Here is a 13,422-nt window from a genome sequence, read left to right on the forward strand (position 1 = left end):
CTGACTCTGGACAAGTGAAACCGGGGGAGCACCAAGCTATGACTGTGATGATATGCAACCAAGCCACATCTTATACACACACATAAGCAACACCGTCAACTATAATAAGAGCTGATATGCCCTGGAAATCTGGTTGACTTCTCCTTTGGTTCGTGCCATCCACGGTTACTTATATCTTCGAGGGTTGGGCGGTGCAACATCAAACAAAAGTCATCACATCACACCAGCCATCCTCTGAGACAATTGACCAAACCAATAGCGACTTTCGAAACACATACAACCTACAACAAAGATCATTCGCTGCACACCTCCCAAACAGGCAACAAGCAGAAAAACCAGGAATACCACACACAAGGCGCAAAGTCGATTGTTATTTGACTGCTAAGCCTCCGCAGTAGGCTCGGGTGGTTCTGATTTTCAGTCGGGTGTCACACCCACCTCCCTAGGTAGAAGGGAAACGTACTACCCGTACGTACGCTACTAACTGCTAGTAGGCATAGGCTCACAGGTATGCTCAATCTCTCCTTGGTTAGGTTGGTTCGATCTTGTTTTTATTTTCTGTGCTGCATGACTTTCTTTGTGTTCTTTCTTGGGATTCGAAGAACATATAAGCATCTTACTGCCCCAGCTCATGTTCGGCCTTGACGCTTACTTGCGACGATTTGTCAGTTCGATTTATTCAAAAACTGATTTGCGAACAAAGCAAATCAATAGTCCACTAGAACCGGACATACAAATTTTCGCACTTTTCAGGTTAGTTGCTGGGATTTAATTTGGTCCATACCCTTTGCTCGGCTTTTGTTACCTCATATCTGCAACCTGCCACTTCTTCTGCGCTGCCAAACAACAAAAGGCGAGTCATGAAGAAGCACGATTTTCCTTATCCGGAAAAGCGTGCATGTTCACGACGCCGTCACTGTCTAGGTCAGAGCGGGAGGAATCCTACGTATGGCGGGGTTGACGACAGGAGTGGAGTTTATGCATCTACCCTTGAGAAAAGAACAAGGGTGTGAAGAAACGGAGATCTTCTACCACACTTTTCGTTTGAATCTTTTTTGAATTTTTCAAATATCGTCGCGTTTTTGTTGTTGTATCACTGACCCTCGAAGATCCCAGATCATCCGCGCGTGTGTTGTGTTGCCTGTCGATAGTAGCCGTGCGTATCGCCACTGAAGATCAACGCCTGCCCACCGGTTGGGTTATGTGCCTGCCTGTCTTAGGCATTTATTATATGATCGCAATCTGTCAAGGTCGTGCGTGTGACAATTGTTTTATTGATATGGAGTGAGTCTTGCTGTTATCTTCTTCGTCTTCGTCGTCGTCGTCTTCTTCGTGTGTCTCCGCTGGGTCCAGTGGAGCGCAATCGAGCTGTGCCTGCCGTTCCTCCCGCCCGAGGCAACCGAAGGCAGTCAGTCTAATGACGACATGCTCTCTGTCCACTTGGCTGAGAAATTGAGGAAAAAAACTGACGCTTTCCCCCGCAGACGGCCTTGTCATTGGCTGACAGTCTTCGTATCCCCGCCTGGAAAAACGCCGTCCCGGTAATCTTGTAACGCCGTGACATCGATACACCAGCGCTATTATCTGTCATCCCTACAGCTGTGTAATCGTATTACCAGCCGGACACCGGCAAAACAGTGAAATGATGGCAGCCGCCAACGACCCGCGAAGAACAAAAGACAGCAACAGGCACCCCGTCGTCTTCACCACCGCCGCTTCCTATACCTCTTGTTCCTCATCGCACTCTTCAGCTTCGTATTATCCTTCATCGTGCAGCTCTATCTCTCCTCCTCGAAACTATTGTAAGTACTGTTCGTTTGCACAAGTATTTATGCTTTGCTTTTACGTTGATGTATTGTTTGGTCCCCACCCCCACATTCATTTAATCAGGCACGCTCATGATGTCTGTGCTGGCTTCTTGACGCTTGACGGTGAATACTTCTTCGCCGAGTTATCTGCGTTTCAAAAGACCAGTGACGCTACGTATGCTGTTCCCCGCTCCTCGCTGGTTAGATTGCATGTTCGGCCATGGCTTGTCGAATGATATGTCATCCCTACATGCATGTCGGCCAAGTACTGCTGGCGGTTGAGGATCTAATCCCCCTCTAGTGGAGTTCATTTGATGAAGGCATTGTTTCCTGATTTGTCGGATATACTGTTTCAGTGTTTCGCGACATGGGACTTCTCCTTGCCAAAAATGAACACTTGCTGATCGGACATTTCATTCGCAGACCACCAACATCTAAATACCGCTTCTCCACCTTCGCGTCGCTCCCAAGCCAACGAACACAATAGCGCCCGCGAGCATCTCGCAAGTCTTATAAGAAAACACGGTCCCCCGACCCCAGTGTCATCTTCGTCCTCCTTGCGAAAATTAACCTCGACTTCTCCCATCAACACATCATTTCTCCCCTCGGACTCGGTCGAGACACCACCTGCCTCTCCTGCTCCTATCGAGGAACCGTACGAATCAACTGCAGGCTCTCAGCCAATTCCTATCCCTCGCGCCAACTTGAGCCGCTCCTTCGAAGACCTACCGCTCACACCACTTACGGGTCGTTTCGATCACCAGTACTTGGCAGAGCGTCCTTTCAAGGATTCACATTCTTCCTCGGCTCATCAACGTCATAGCCGGAACGAAAAGACTTCTCGCAAGAAAAAGTCGCAACCAAACTCATCTTCCGCCTCGGAACATATATCTGATAACCACCGCAGTAGTCGTTCGAAGAAATCACCGATGTCAGGACCATCTCTCACCATGTCGCACCAGTCAGGCCCAGTCTCGCCAAAGCCAACAGCCAAGGACAGCCCAATGTACCTGGGTAACTTGCCAAGATTTCATCCTGCTGTGTATCAATCACCGAACAGTACTCCAAATGCTTCGTTGTCACCAAACACGTCAAACCATCACCCAAGATCGTTTGGCTACCGCGTTTCTTCTGCAGGAAGCGGAAGTTCACGGGAGGCACTGAGACAATATCGTGAATTAGTTGCAGCTAGCGTCTCGCTATCACGTAACGCTACGGACATCAGCGGTGCTGGGATTTCGGCTCCACGACTGGATCCTCTCGGCAGTCCTGGTCCGGTGACTCCGCTTGCTCTGGAGGAGGCAGAAAGCTACCTGTCCGGCCGATCTGGTGATTACACTTCACCACATCAGGCTGACGGGGAGCGGGAAAGACACGGAAGCGCACGCACTAAAGAAACAAAAGGTCGATAGCCTTCGACAAATCCGCCATATTATCCCAGCTCGATGTTATCTTCGGACTTTCGCATGTTAGGCGTCGAACATTTTCGTTATTCATTTCATTAGTAGTCTATTTTTTATGACGACTGATCCACCAGGAGTCGATGGCGTCTGTTTATTATCGTTATGTGTATACCCCATATGTACCATCCCAAGAACTGAGTATCTTGCGGAAATTCCCGTTTATTTTGACTTTTGCACGAGTTGCTCGAGTACCATTAGCATACAGTATCATGACATGCATTGATGAAGCATGGAGGAACATTGCACTTCATACGACATGATTCTTTGGAGTTTAGATTGAGTTATCCGTATCAAGAATATTTACATAAATGCCAACATCTTCAACCTTTAGTGTAACGGAATTATGTGCTTGTTACGTGATATCTAGCGTACGAGCTAGCTACAACCTCACCTCCGAAGTCAACCAATAGACGACAGGTCAATTGAGTACGTTGACTAAGAACGACACTTGCGCCTAATTCCTACATGTATAGCCAATAAATATGCCTCCTGTGCACCTATTACCTTGAATTCGCAACATACTGAATGTGTGCCTTGGCCTGAAACTGATGAAATTCAACTCGCGCCTATTAACTTGTTCGGACATGACAATTCCAACGCCCACATCGTCCTAGAGGCAGCCGATGGCTACCTGAGGAGTCTGGGAGCCTAGGACACACAAAGCCACACTTCTTGCCCTTTTCTGCCTTGCAGAGAAGTACTCCTATCCACGAACCCATGCTGATGGCATCTATGCTGCGGATGTTGTTCAGAAGGCAAATACTCACGCTAAAGTACCTCATGGCGTGTCAGAGAAAGCCTCATAGCCTTGAGTGCTCATATTGTCGCCATCGATGCATTGCAAGGCAAGCTAAGGTTCTCTCAGAATCGTTGCTTATTCAGTCAGCGACGTTGGAGATAAAGCAATGACAAGACCCCCTTCCGTGCGATTCATCAAGTCATGCCTGACGGTGAAGCTTCTCCAACATTGATGGCTAATAGACCAAATTTTTGCTGCCGTGTTCGAAGAAGCGGGGAGACGCACGCCGTCGCCGGAGCTGCTGTTGCTGACGCATTAAAGTTGAAATTCTGCCAGATTCTAGGCCTGGGATCTCAGACTAAGATAACCAACGAACGATCATATGGACTCCTTTGGAGCCGACTCACTCATTACTCTCGAAGTGCGGAATTGGCTTGCAAAGGATATCTGGGCGGACCTAGCTGTATATGACATTCTAGGCGACGTCAATCTAATAGATACCGGATTTACAGCAGCCAGGAAGAGCAGGCTTCGAAAAGCAGACTGTGATCATGTGAATCCTTGATAAAACTGTTATATAGAGCTTAGGTTAGAAGGCTCTAAATAGTTGCGCCACCAGAAACTTTGAAACGCTGCATACTTAAAAACGTGGCACAGCCTTTATATTAATTCATACTGTTGTATAGCATTCAATACTAAGTAATGAAGCACACTGTTACGGTGAGCACATGTGTCGCCATCAATTCCTGTTTCACAATTTCTCGATTTGTGCAGACAAACCAAGCCACTTTTATCATTCTCACTTCGATTGCTCCATCTCGCTAGCTACCCCTAGGGTCAAAATCGGAGAGTTGGGAAGGCCGTGCGTTTTGATGTCAACTAGTTGGGACGCCCAGGTTAGCTGTAGCTATAACCACAGTCTGATTTTATTCCGATACCAGTGGTACTTATCCATAGAATCCATATATAATCCTGTTAAAACAAGCCTCTAAGGGATCGATTGTATACTACGGTGAGAGCTCAAGGTGTACGGCTATAGCATTATGCAAACTGAAATCTATATAGCTGAATTGATATTGCTTCAAAATTCTCTTGCAATAATGGGGAGTTATGGATATTATTTGATGTAATTTGGTAGGTGTTGGTCTAACTACGCTATATCTCACGATATACCTAGTACGGCTAATAGAACAAGCCGCAAGAGTCAATAATATCAAAATTGATTCTCAAGAAGTAGGTGGAAGAACAGGTCTATGAGTCCCCCAGAATACCGTCATCCCGTCCCACTGACTCCCACAAGCGAGGCGGACCCTATTAGCGAAAGAGGTGAGATATCAACAATAAGATATTAAATTATTAGAGAAGGTTCAAGGGCGCTTTGGATACGAGGTTCGATGCCGTAACTGGATTAGTATTGCTCTTCCCAGTCGTGATTTCGAGGGCATCATCTAATTAAAGGAAATGAGAATAAGCGACTGCACAGCAGGGAGATTGCAGCCGACGAGAGTCGAGGGTTGTGTAGCACGTGGGCACGTGCCTACGCGTGATGGGGTTGATACGTACCTGTAAAAATTTGAAAGTTTAACCGAACAGGGCACCGACTCATGCAGTGAAGTAGTATTTACTAATTAGTGACCCCTTATTGGTGCATATGTACATACATGTGCGAGAACGCGATCCTGAGTATTTCTAGAAGCAGCCGAAAGCTTCTTATCCCTAGCTCCTAGCCCTAGTGGAGGTTTAGGTAGCACGTGCCGGCGGGCGGCTTCATGGCTGGCCAAAACTCCGCTGACTTGGCAGGTCCCTGCCTTCCAGAAGCGGACCCTTAATCTGCCTGTAGTCAAAGCATGTAATCAGGATGCAAACATATAACTATATCTATCTCTGTCGCACCGCCCTGCCCAGTGACCCAGGCGCGGAGGAATAACCATCTCACTCTAGTCGGTCTTTTCTGATTCCCATCCATCATGTTGTTCCAGCTCAGCGCTGTTACGGCTGTGGCCTTCGCCTCGGCCGCACTGGCTGCCCCTAAGAACCCCGGCCAATGCACTAGCAGCACTTTGCCCACCCAGATTCGTCTCGCCTACGCTGGTGACCACGGCATGGCAGTCAGCTGGAACACCAAGCAGCAGCTCTCCAACCCGACAGTGTACTTCGGCAAGGACCAGCGCCTCAATCGCGTCGCCCAGTCGGATGTGTCGACCACTTATCCCAGCTCATCCACGTACAATAACCATGTCGTCCTCACCGGCCTTGAGCCCGATACTGCGTACTTCTATAAGCCCAACTGCGGCAATGTGACCTACACCTTCACTACCGCACGCCGCCCTGGCCAGGAGACTGAGTTCAGCTTTGCCATGGTTGGCGACATGGGCACCTTTGGCCCTGATGGTCTCAGTACTACTGTCGGGAAGGGTGCTGCCAACCCGCTTAAACCGGGTGATTTGACGACCATCCAGTCACTGGCCGCTCGCCAGAGCAGCTACGACTTCATCTGGCACGGTATGTACACTGGTGCCATCTGTGATGTGTTCATTAACTAACGTGCTTGCCAGTTGGTGATCTTGCTTACGCCGACGCCTGGATCAAGGAGGAGAAGAGCGGCTATGTCTCCCCGTACAACCTCACCGATAACGGTGCCGAGTACGACCGGATCCTCAATGACTTCTACAACGAGATCGAGGAGCTCTCTAGTGCTAAGCCCTACATGGTCGGGCCCGGCAACCACGAGGCCAACTGCGACAACGGCAGTGACCTAAGCGTCTGTGTGCCTGGCCAGCTCAACTTCACTGGCTACCGCCAACACTGGAAGTATGTATCTCTTGCTAGGCGTGAGGCATGTATTAGAGACTGACTTTCCATCCAGCATGCCCTCTACTGAATCTGGTGGCCTCGAGAACTTCTGGTATTCCTTCGACCACGGTAGTGTGCACTTTGTCATGTTCAATACTGAGACCGATTTCCCCAACGCTCCGGATGAGCCTGGTGGTGAGGGCGCCGAGAATGCTGGCCCCTTTGCTCCGTCCGGAGCCCAGCTTGCTTGGCTGGAGAAGGATCTCGCCGCTGTCGACCGCAAGAAGACACCCTGGGTTGTTGCAGCTGGCCACCGTCCCTGGTACGTTAGCACGACGGTTTGCACTGAGTGCCAGGCTGCCTTCGAACCCATTCTGATTGAGTATGGCGTCGACCTCGTGCTCCACGGCCACAAACACTTCTACGAGCGCCACTCCGCCGTTGCCAATAATGTCACTCAGGAGATCACCGATAATCCCACAGCTCCCTGGTACGTGGTCAACGGCGCCGGTGGACACTATGATGGTCTCGACACCCCCAGCACCCCTTATGTCAGCACTTCTCGCGATGTTATCGTAGCATACGGTTGGAGCTTGTTCACCGTCCACAACTGCTCCCACTTGACGACTCAGTTTATTAGCAGCTCTAACAATACTGTCCTTGACACTGCCACCCTAATCAAAGACCATTGCCATGACGATGATGTATGCCCGGAATAAGGTTATGATTAAGAAAGGTTGGGACAGAGCAATGAGTGGCATATGAGGCTGCGTCACGATAGCTGTGGAAATTTTGTATTTTAAATTCTCACTGTGTATTCTACGAGTGGATAGCCTTCCAGATTTTATATAACTAATACATACTGACTGTAAATCGTGGCATTTATAATCTACAGAATTCTGTGTGGTGCGGAGATGACGAGACAAGTGTTTATATTGATCGTAAATGGCTAGGCCAAACCCCGCGGTTCAAGGCTTGGCGCCCCTCGCGCCAAGCCCGGCTAAGGTTGCTCTGCCGTCCTCTGTTCGCGCTGGTCGGACCTGAGTGCACACTCCCCGGCCTGCGCTGGCCGTGATCGGATGGTCACAGCTTGACCATGTCGGAGATTTTATTAACTGTGTATGCTCCGCAATACTCTTGTTCAATCTGTACAGCAGGAGCATCGCGATACACACACATACTTACGGATATACATATCTCGGGCTTGACGTCTGCCTAGCTCGTGTTCGGTCGATCTACGACGCGATTTGCGACATTCGTGGGTGTGTACTCACAATCGGCAGAGATACGGATCGCGACATCCAAGATCGACCTTTTATTTTGCTACTTCCCTTGAACCACACCTTTGGGGGTTGTCTTACTGAGCGAAACATCAATGGAGAGATTGATACGTTCGACCAGATAACTCGTTCATCTTTTCTACATTCTTTCAGAGCGTTGGTCGCATAAAGATGTCGACTTCCAGCGTTTCGCAGACCGCTGCTTCGGTATTGCCAGAAAATGACCATGGAAGGACCATCACTCGTACAGCTTCTTCCGAGACCAAAGTAAACACCATACTTCCTGCGGAAAACGTCAGTGTGAAGAATACCGCCAAATCGAAGCGGGATTACAAGGGGTTTGTTGCGGGTGTATTTTCTGGGATTGCGAAATTGAGTGGTTAGTGCATCTGTTGATGGATGTTGCAATGCAGTCAGGGCTAATCTCTATCATGTTTATAGTTGGCCACCCGTACGTTTACTTGTCGTTCGTGGCATTATCAGCTAGCTAATCATGATCTGGACCAGATTTGATACTATCAAAATCAGAATGCAGACCAGCGAACATGGTCGTTTCAGAGGACCGTTGGATTGTGTCATGCAGACTATACGCAAGGAAGGATTCGGTGGGTTTTACAAAGGCGCAACACCTCCGCTGGTCGGATGGATGATCATGGATTCTGTGTAAGTCGCACACAGCGCACAACATACACAAGACGAAGCTGATGATTGGGGACGTATAGAATGCTTGGTTCTCTTACCCTCTATAAACGTCTATTACTCGAAAACGTCTTTTCGAATCCACAGCTGCGCAATTCCATTCCATTTACCTCCTCACAACGGGATTTACATACTTTACCAAGTTTTGGACATGGTATTGCGGGTATCATGGCGGGATGTACAGTCAGTTTTATTGCTGCGCCGGTCGAGCATGTCAAAGCCAGGTTGCAAATTCAGTATGCTGCCGACAAGAAGCAGCGAATGTACAGTGGGCCGATTGATTGCTCAAAGAAGATCGTTAGTCTTTCTCTCTATTCAATTGCGATCATCAAGAATGATGTGCTAACGTGCCGTCAAGCTACGGAGTCATGGCATTCCAGGACTCTTCCGTGGTCTTTACGCAACGCTCATCTTCCGATCATTCTTCTTCTTCTGGTGGGGATCCTATGACATCCTCACACGCATGATGCAAAAGAAGACCAATCTCTCCGCCCCAGCCATCAATTTCTGGGCCGGCGGCATATCCGCGCAAATCTTCTGGATCACATCTTACCCCTCAGATGTCGTCAAGAACCGATTGATGACCGATCCCTTGGGAGGCTCGCATGGTGACGGTGAGAGGCGCTTTCCCCGATGGAAAGATGCTGCTGTTGCTGTGTATCGCGAGCGCGGATGGAGGGGATATTGGCGTGGATTCCTGCCGTGCTTTTTGCGCGCGTTCCCGGCCAATGCTATGGCTCTCGTGGCGTTTGAAGGTGTTATGAGATGGTTGCCATAGTTTTGACTGAGCTTTGACTGACGTTTTATGGGCTTCGACGACACCCTTGCATTACATGTGTATGATACTGGATACTCTCATATAGACAGCATAGATAGAGCCGCATTTCGCATTTGAATGACAAATAAACTGAAACAATATTCAAATTTCACGTGCGTTAGAGCCATCAGCCAATCAGAAGCCGATATGCGGGCCTTCGATCCCGGCGAGGATGAAGATCTGCCAACCTCCGCCAACATCAAACACGCAACGTTGCAACTAACAGCTATTCTTTTGCACTTTTGTCCTCAATTGAGAATTGAATATAGCTGCTCCAATTGATTTCACTGTGTTATATCATGGCACAAGTTACGCGACGGAATCTACTGCTCATTGTCGTATAGGAAGGAGGTGCTCGGATGTGTACACGCAATCCATTAAGCTCAAGCTCCGCCAATCCAGACTGTCAACCAACATTCATAACCAGGCAAACCACTTCGGCGCTTCATTTCTCTCAGGTATCGACCTCAAAATACAACAGAAAAAGCTTCATTTGAAATCGCCTGCCACGAACGACGAGACTAGAAGGCAGCCGGCCGGCCACCATGGCCCTTTCGCGGTCTCTACGACGAACAAGTCCTATAACCTTAGTGCTCGCCGCCATCCTAGCCATCGGCTTCATATTTTTCCTCTTCGATCCGACCTCATCATCAACGCCCATAACCGCACAACAACGACAAGAAGATGCAGCCTCACACCCGCTGTCCCCTCCCACGAAACCCTTCCCCAAAAAACACGCGCAAGGACGCAATGGCCAACAAGCGCCGCCGCCAGTGGTGCACTACAAAATGAACGAGCTTACCACATCGGATGCATCGGCTGCAAAGGGCGAGCGAGTACTCATCCTGACGCCAATGATGAACTTCTATCAGCAGTACTGGGATAATCTAGTAAAGCTCCAATACCCGCACGAACTCATTTCGCTGGGATTCATACTCCCCAAAACCAATGACGGCAATGCCGCAACCCTTGCACTGCAAGAGGCAGTCTCAAAGACACAATCGGGCCCTATCGACGATCGATTTGCGAGCGTCACCATTCTGAGACAGGATTTCGAGCCGCCGTTGCAATCGCAGGACGAGAAGGAACGACATAAAATGGAGAACCAAAAGAAGCGTCGCGAAGCGATGAGCCGGGCGCGGAATAGTCTGTTATTTACTACATTGGGACCATCTACTTCGTGGGTTCTGTGGCTGGATTCGGATATTGTCGAAACGCCGCCGACGTTGATTGAGGATTTGASGAGCCACAATAAACCGGTCATTGTGCCGAATTGTTACCAGCGCTACTTCAATTCGGAGAAGGGGGAGATGGATGTTCGGGCGTATGATTACAACTCCTGGATCGACAGCGACATGGCATTGCAAATGGCAGCAGAAATGGGCCCGGACGACGTCCTCTTCGAGGGCTACGCTGAAATCCCCACTTACCGAAGCTTGATGGTCTGGATGGTGTCGCAAGACCCGCAAGATGCCGATCCGCACAACGAAGTGGAATTGGATGGTGTTGGCGGGACGGCGTTGATGGTCAAGGCTGATGTGCATCGTGATGGCGCCATGTTCCCTCCTTTCCCGTTTTATCATATGCTTGAGACGGAAGGGTTTGCGAAGATGGCGAAACGGTTGGGGTATACGTGTTGGGGGTTACCTGATTATTTTGTGAGTCTCTTTCCTCCATATTGGTCGCTTTCCGAATCCATACTAATAGCCAATTTAGGTGTACCATTATAACGAGTGATTTGCTCCTGATAGACTTTTACTTAATCTTGTCAAATGGTGATGAATGTGCTTCATCAGGTGGCGTCTTTGATTCTTTGTCTTTCATTTTTGTCAACATTACATACTATTTATATTTCATTGCATTTAGCGGTGGATCGCAGGATTCGGGATACAATCGAGAAAAACTTTCTTCTCGGATATACATTGTGCTTTTCGGGTACCGTAGAATCTGGCTACAAACAGCAGAAGGCATTCCGGCTCTGAATTTGATATCTAGAAACTTCAATTTATCAGGGAGTGGAGCGCTTGGATATGTGACCTGTCTGATCAATCGCGATTCGGAGCACTCTTCATTTTCATATGACGGATATTTGATCTGATAAAGGATACGTATAGACGAAATGAGATGAGGTTGTAGATAGCACGTATCCATACAGATAATATCAGAAGTAGATATGGCTGCCCAGCGTGGTTTCAAGGTCGATTGACTACAACTGGGTTCAATATTTGCATACACATGTGCACTGACCATGAGTTATAATAAATCTATATAAGCTTGCGTCTAAACATCTAGACTATGTACAAGTTGACATCATCCGAATATGCCCGTGGCATCAAGACTGATCAATCACTGGTAAACAACAGTGATATCGTTACCACTCACAGTACTAGCACTGATAACATCAGAACTATCCGACTCAGAGACCATATTTGCAATATAAGAATTGCTCAAATCTGAGGTACTAACACCCCCAACAACAGCACTGTTCCCCGTGAAAGTCACAGAGCCATAATCTGCAAAAGCAACCAGATTATTTCCAACAGAGTAATCCTCCACAATCCACTCCGCATTCACCTCACAGAGCGCAGGGCTTTCACCTGTCCACGTAAAACTGACACTCTGCCCATTTGAGTTGTTTGTTAACGTGGTCGTGCCACCCGTCGTACTCGCAGCAGAGACAGTGACCGTAATCGAGTCTCCAGCTGAAACACTGATATTATCCCAATACTGCTGCGCTTCGGCAGGCCACCATTCATACCAGGCCACGAAACTCGGCACGCCATTCTCTACACACCAGTTTACGCCGGCCTGCATCAAGGCGCCGTTAGGACAGAAGTTTGAAATTCCATCCAATCCAACCCAGGCACAACCGCAGTAGCTGGTGCTTGCGTCGCCGCCGGCGGGTGCGGAGGGTGTAGGCACGACGAATGTACCTGTTACGCCGGTTACGTCGGTTGTGTCAAGGAAGGCGCCGGCCCAGTTGGTGAATGTGTATGTGCCTAAGGTTGCGGCGGAGGCTTCGTCGGCTGGCGCTGTGAAGTTTTTGTAGGATGTTGAGCCGCCACCGCGGAAGCGTCGTGCGGCGGGGATGGAGGTTGGGCTGGCTAGTGCGGTGCCTGCTAGGAGGAGGGGAGCGAGAGTGTTGATAAAGAAGACCATTTTGCTGTAGATAATATCTGTATTGTAAAGAAGGGGTAGATTATACGTCTGTCAATGCGGCCTTTACACCTTGCTCAGAAGAATCGATTGGAATACCCGTACACATCTCAAAGGATACCAGGCATATATTTATAAACAACAGACTGCTCAGCTAATTCATAGCTCTACCCAACTTTACCAAAGATAAGCTACGACTAGATACGAGTTACTAAATAACAAGAAACTCAAAAACAAAGCATCTAAAGATCGTATGGGACCCCGTATCAGGCAGGTGGTTGAGGTTCGAGAATGGTGACTGGTCTGATATAGAGCTGACCAGAGGTAAATGATACTATTAAATGTAACCTCGTAAGTGGGTATTTTAGGGTATTCAGCTTTAGCTTACTAGGCTAGTTCACGCAAACACCGATATCTGGTCAGCTACGGTTATGCAGAGAAAGAGCAATGAGTAAAAGAGAGGATCTCGCAATCTGAGGATACATATGAGCGTGTTAGTTCTGGATCCGATCCTCCAAGATCCTACGAGTCAGATCCAGATCAGAGATCTGTAAAATTCTCATCTAATCTGCGCATCCTTCCGGCAGTCGGGATTTCCAAAGACGGGGGACGAGACTCAGGAGCTGGAGTAGTTGAGTGCAACCTTCGACGGGCTTTGAATAGGGCG

At 48.6% G+C, this 13,422-nt stretch overlaps 3 protein-coding genes across 3 annotated transcripts; 2 read left to right on the forward strand and 1 right to left on the reverse strand.

The window, feature by feature from the left end:
* Nucleotides 1–1,642: 1,642 nt before the first annotated feature.
* On the forward strand, nt 1,643–3,220 carry BHQ10_000638 (uncharacterized protein; the record flags this gene model as incomplete). The annotated part of the gene is made up of 2 exons (XM_040878959.1): nt 1,643–1,802; nt 2,232–3,220. The coding sequence occupies 2 exons, from the start codon at nt 1,643–1,645 to the stop codon at nt 3,218–3,220; spliced, it is 1,149 nt and encodes a 382-aa protein (XP_040729143.1).
* Nucleotides 3,221–5,977: 2,757 nt separating this feature from the next.
* BHQ10_000639 (uncharacterized protein) lies at nt 5,978–11,336 on the forward strand (the record flags this gene model as incomplete). Its single annotated transcript, XM_040878970.1, has 10 exons — nt 5,978–6,512; nt 6,566–6,821; nt 6,877–7,507; nt 8,237–8,462; nt 8,525–8,534; nt 8,591–8,746; nt 8,806–9,079; nt 9,141–9,537; nt 10,191–11,257; nt 11,316–11,336. The coding sequence occupies 10 exons, from the start codon at nt 5,978–5,980 to the stop codon at nt 11,334–11,336; spliced, it is 3,573 nt and encodes a 1,190-aa protein (XP_040729144.1).
* Nucleotides 11,337–11,945: 609 nt separating this feature from the next.
* On the reverse strand, nt 11,946–12,758 carry BHQ10_000640 (uncharacterized protein; the record flags this gene model as incomplete). The annotated part of the gene is made up of 1 exon (XM_040878982.1): nt 11,946–12,758. One exon carries the CDS (start codon nt 12,756–12,758, stop codon nt 11,946–11,948), a length of 813 nt encoding a protein of 270 aa, XP_040729145.1.
* Between the last annotated feature and the right edge of the window lie 664 nt (nt 12,759–13,422).

The sequence above is a fragment of the Talaromyces amestolkiae genome (assembly GCF_001896365.1).
Source record: "Talaromyces amestolkiae strain CIB chromosome Unknown scaffold1.1, whole genome shotgun sequence".
NCBI lineage: Eukaryota > Fungi > Ascomycota > Eurotiomycetes > Eurotiales > Trichocomaceae > Talaromyces > Talaromyces amestolkiae.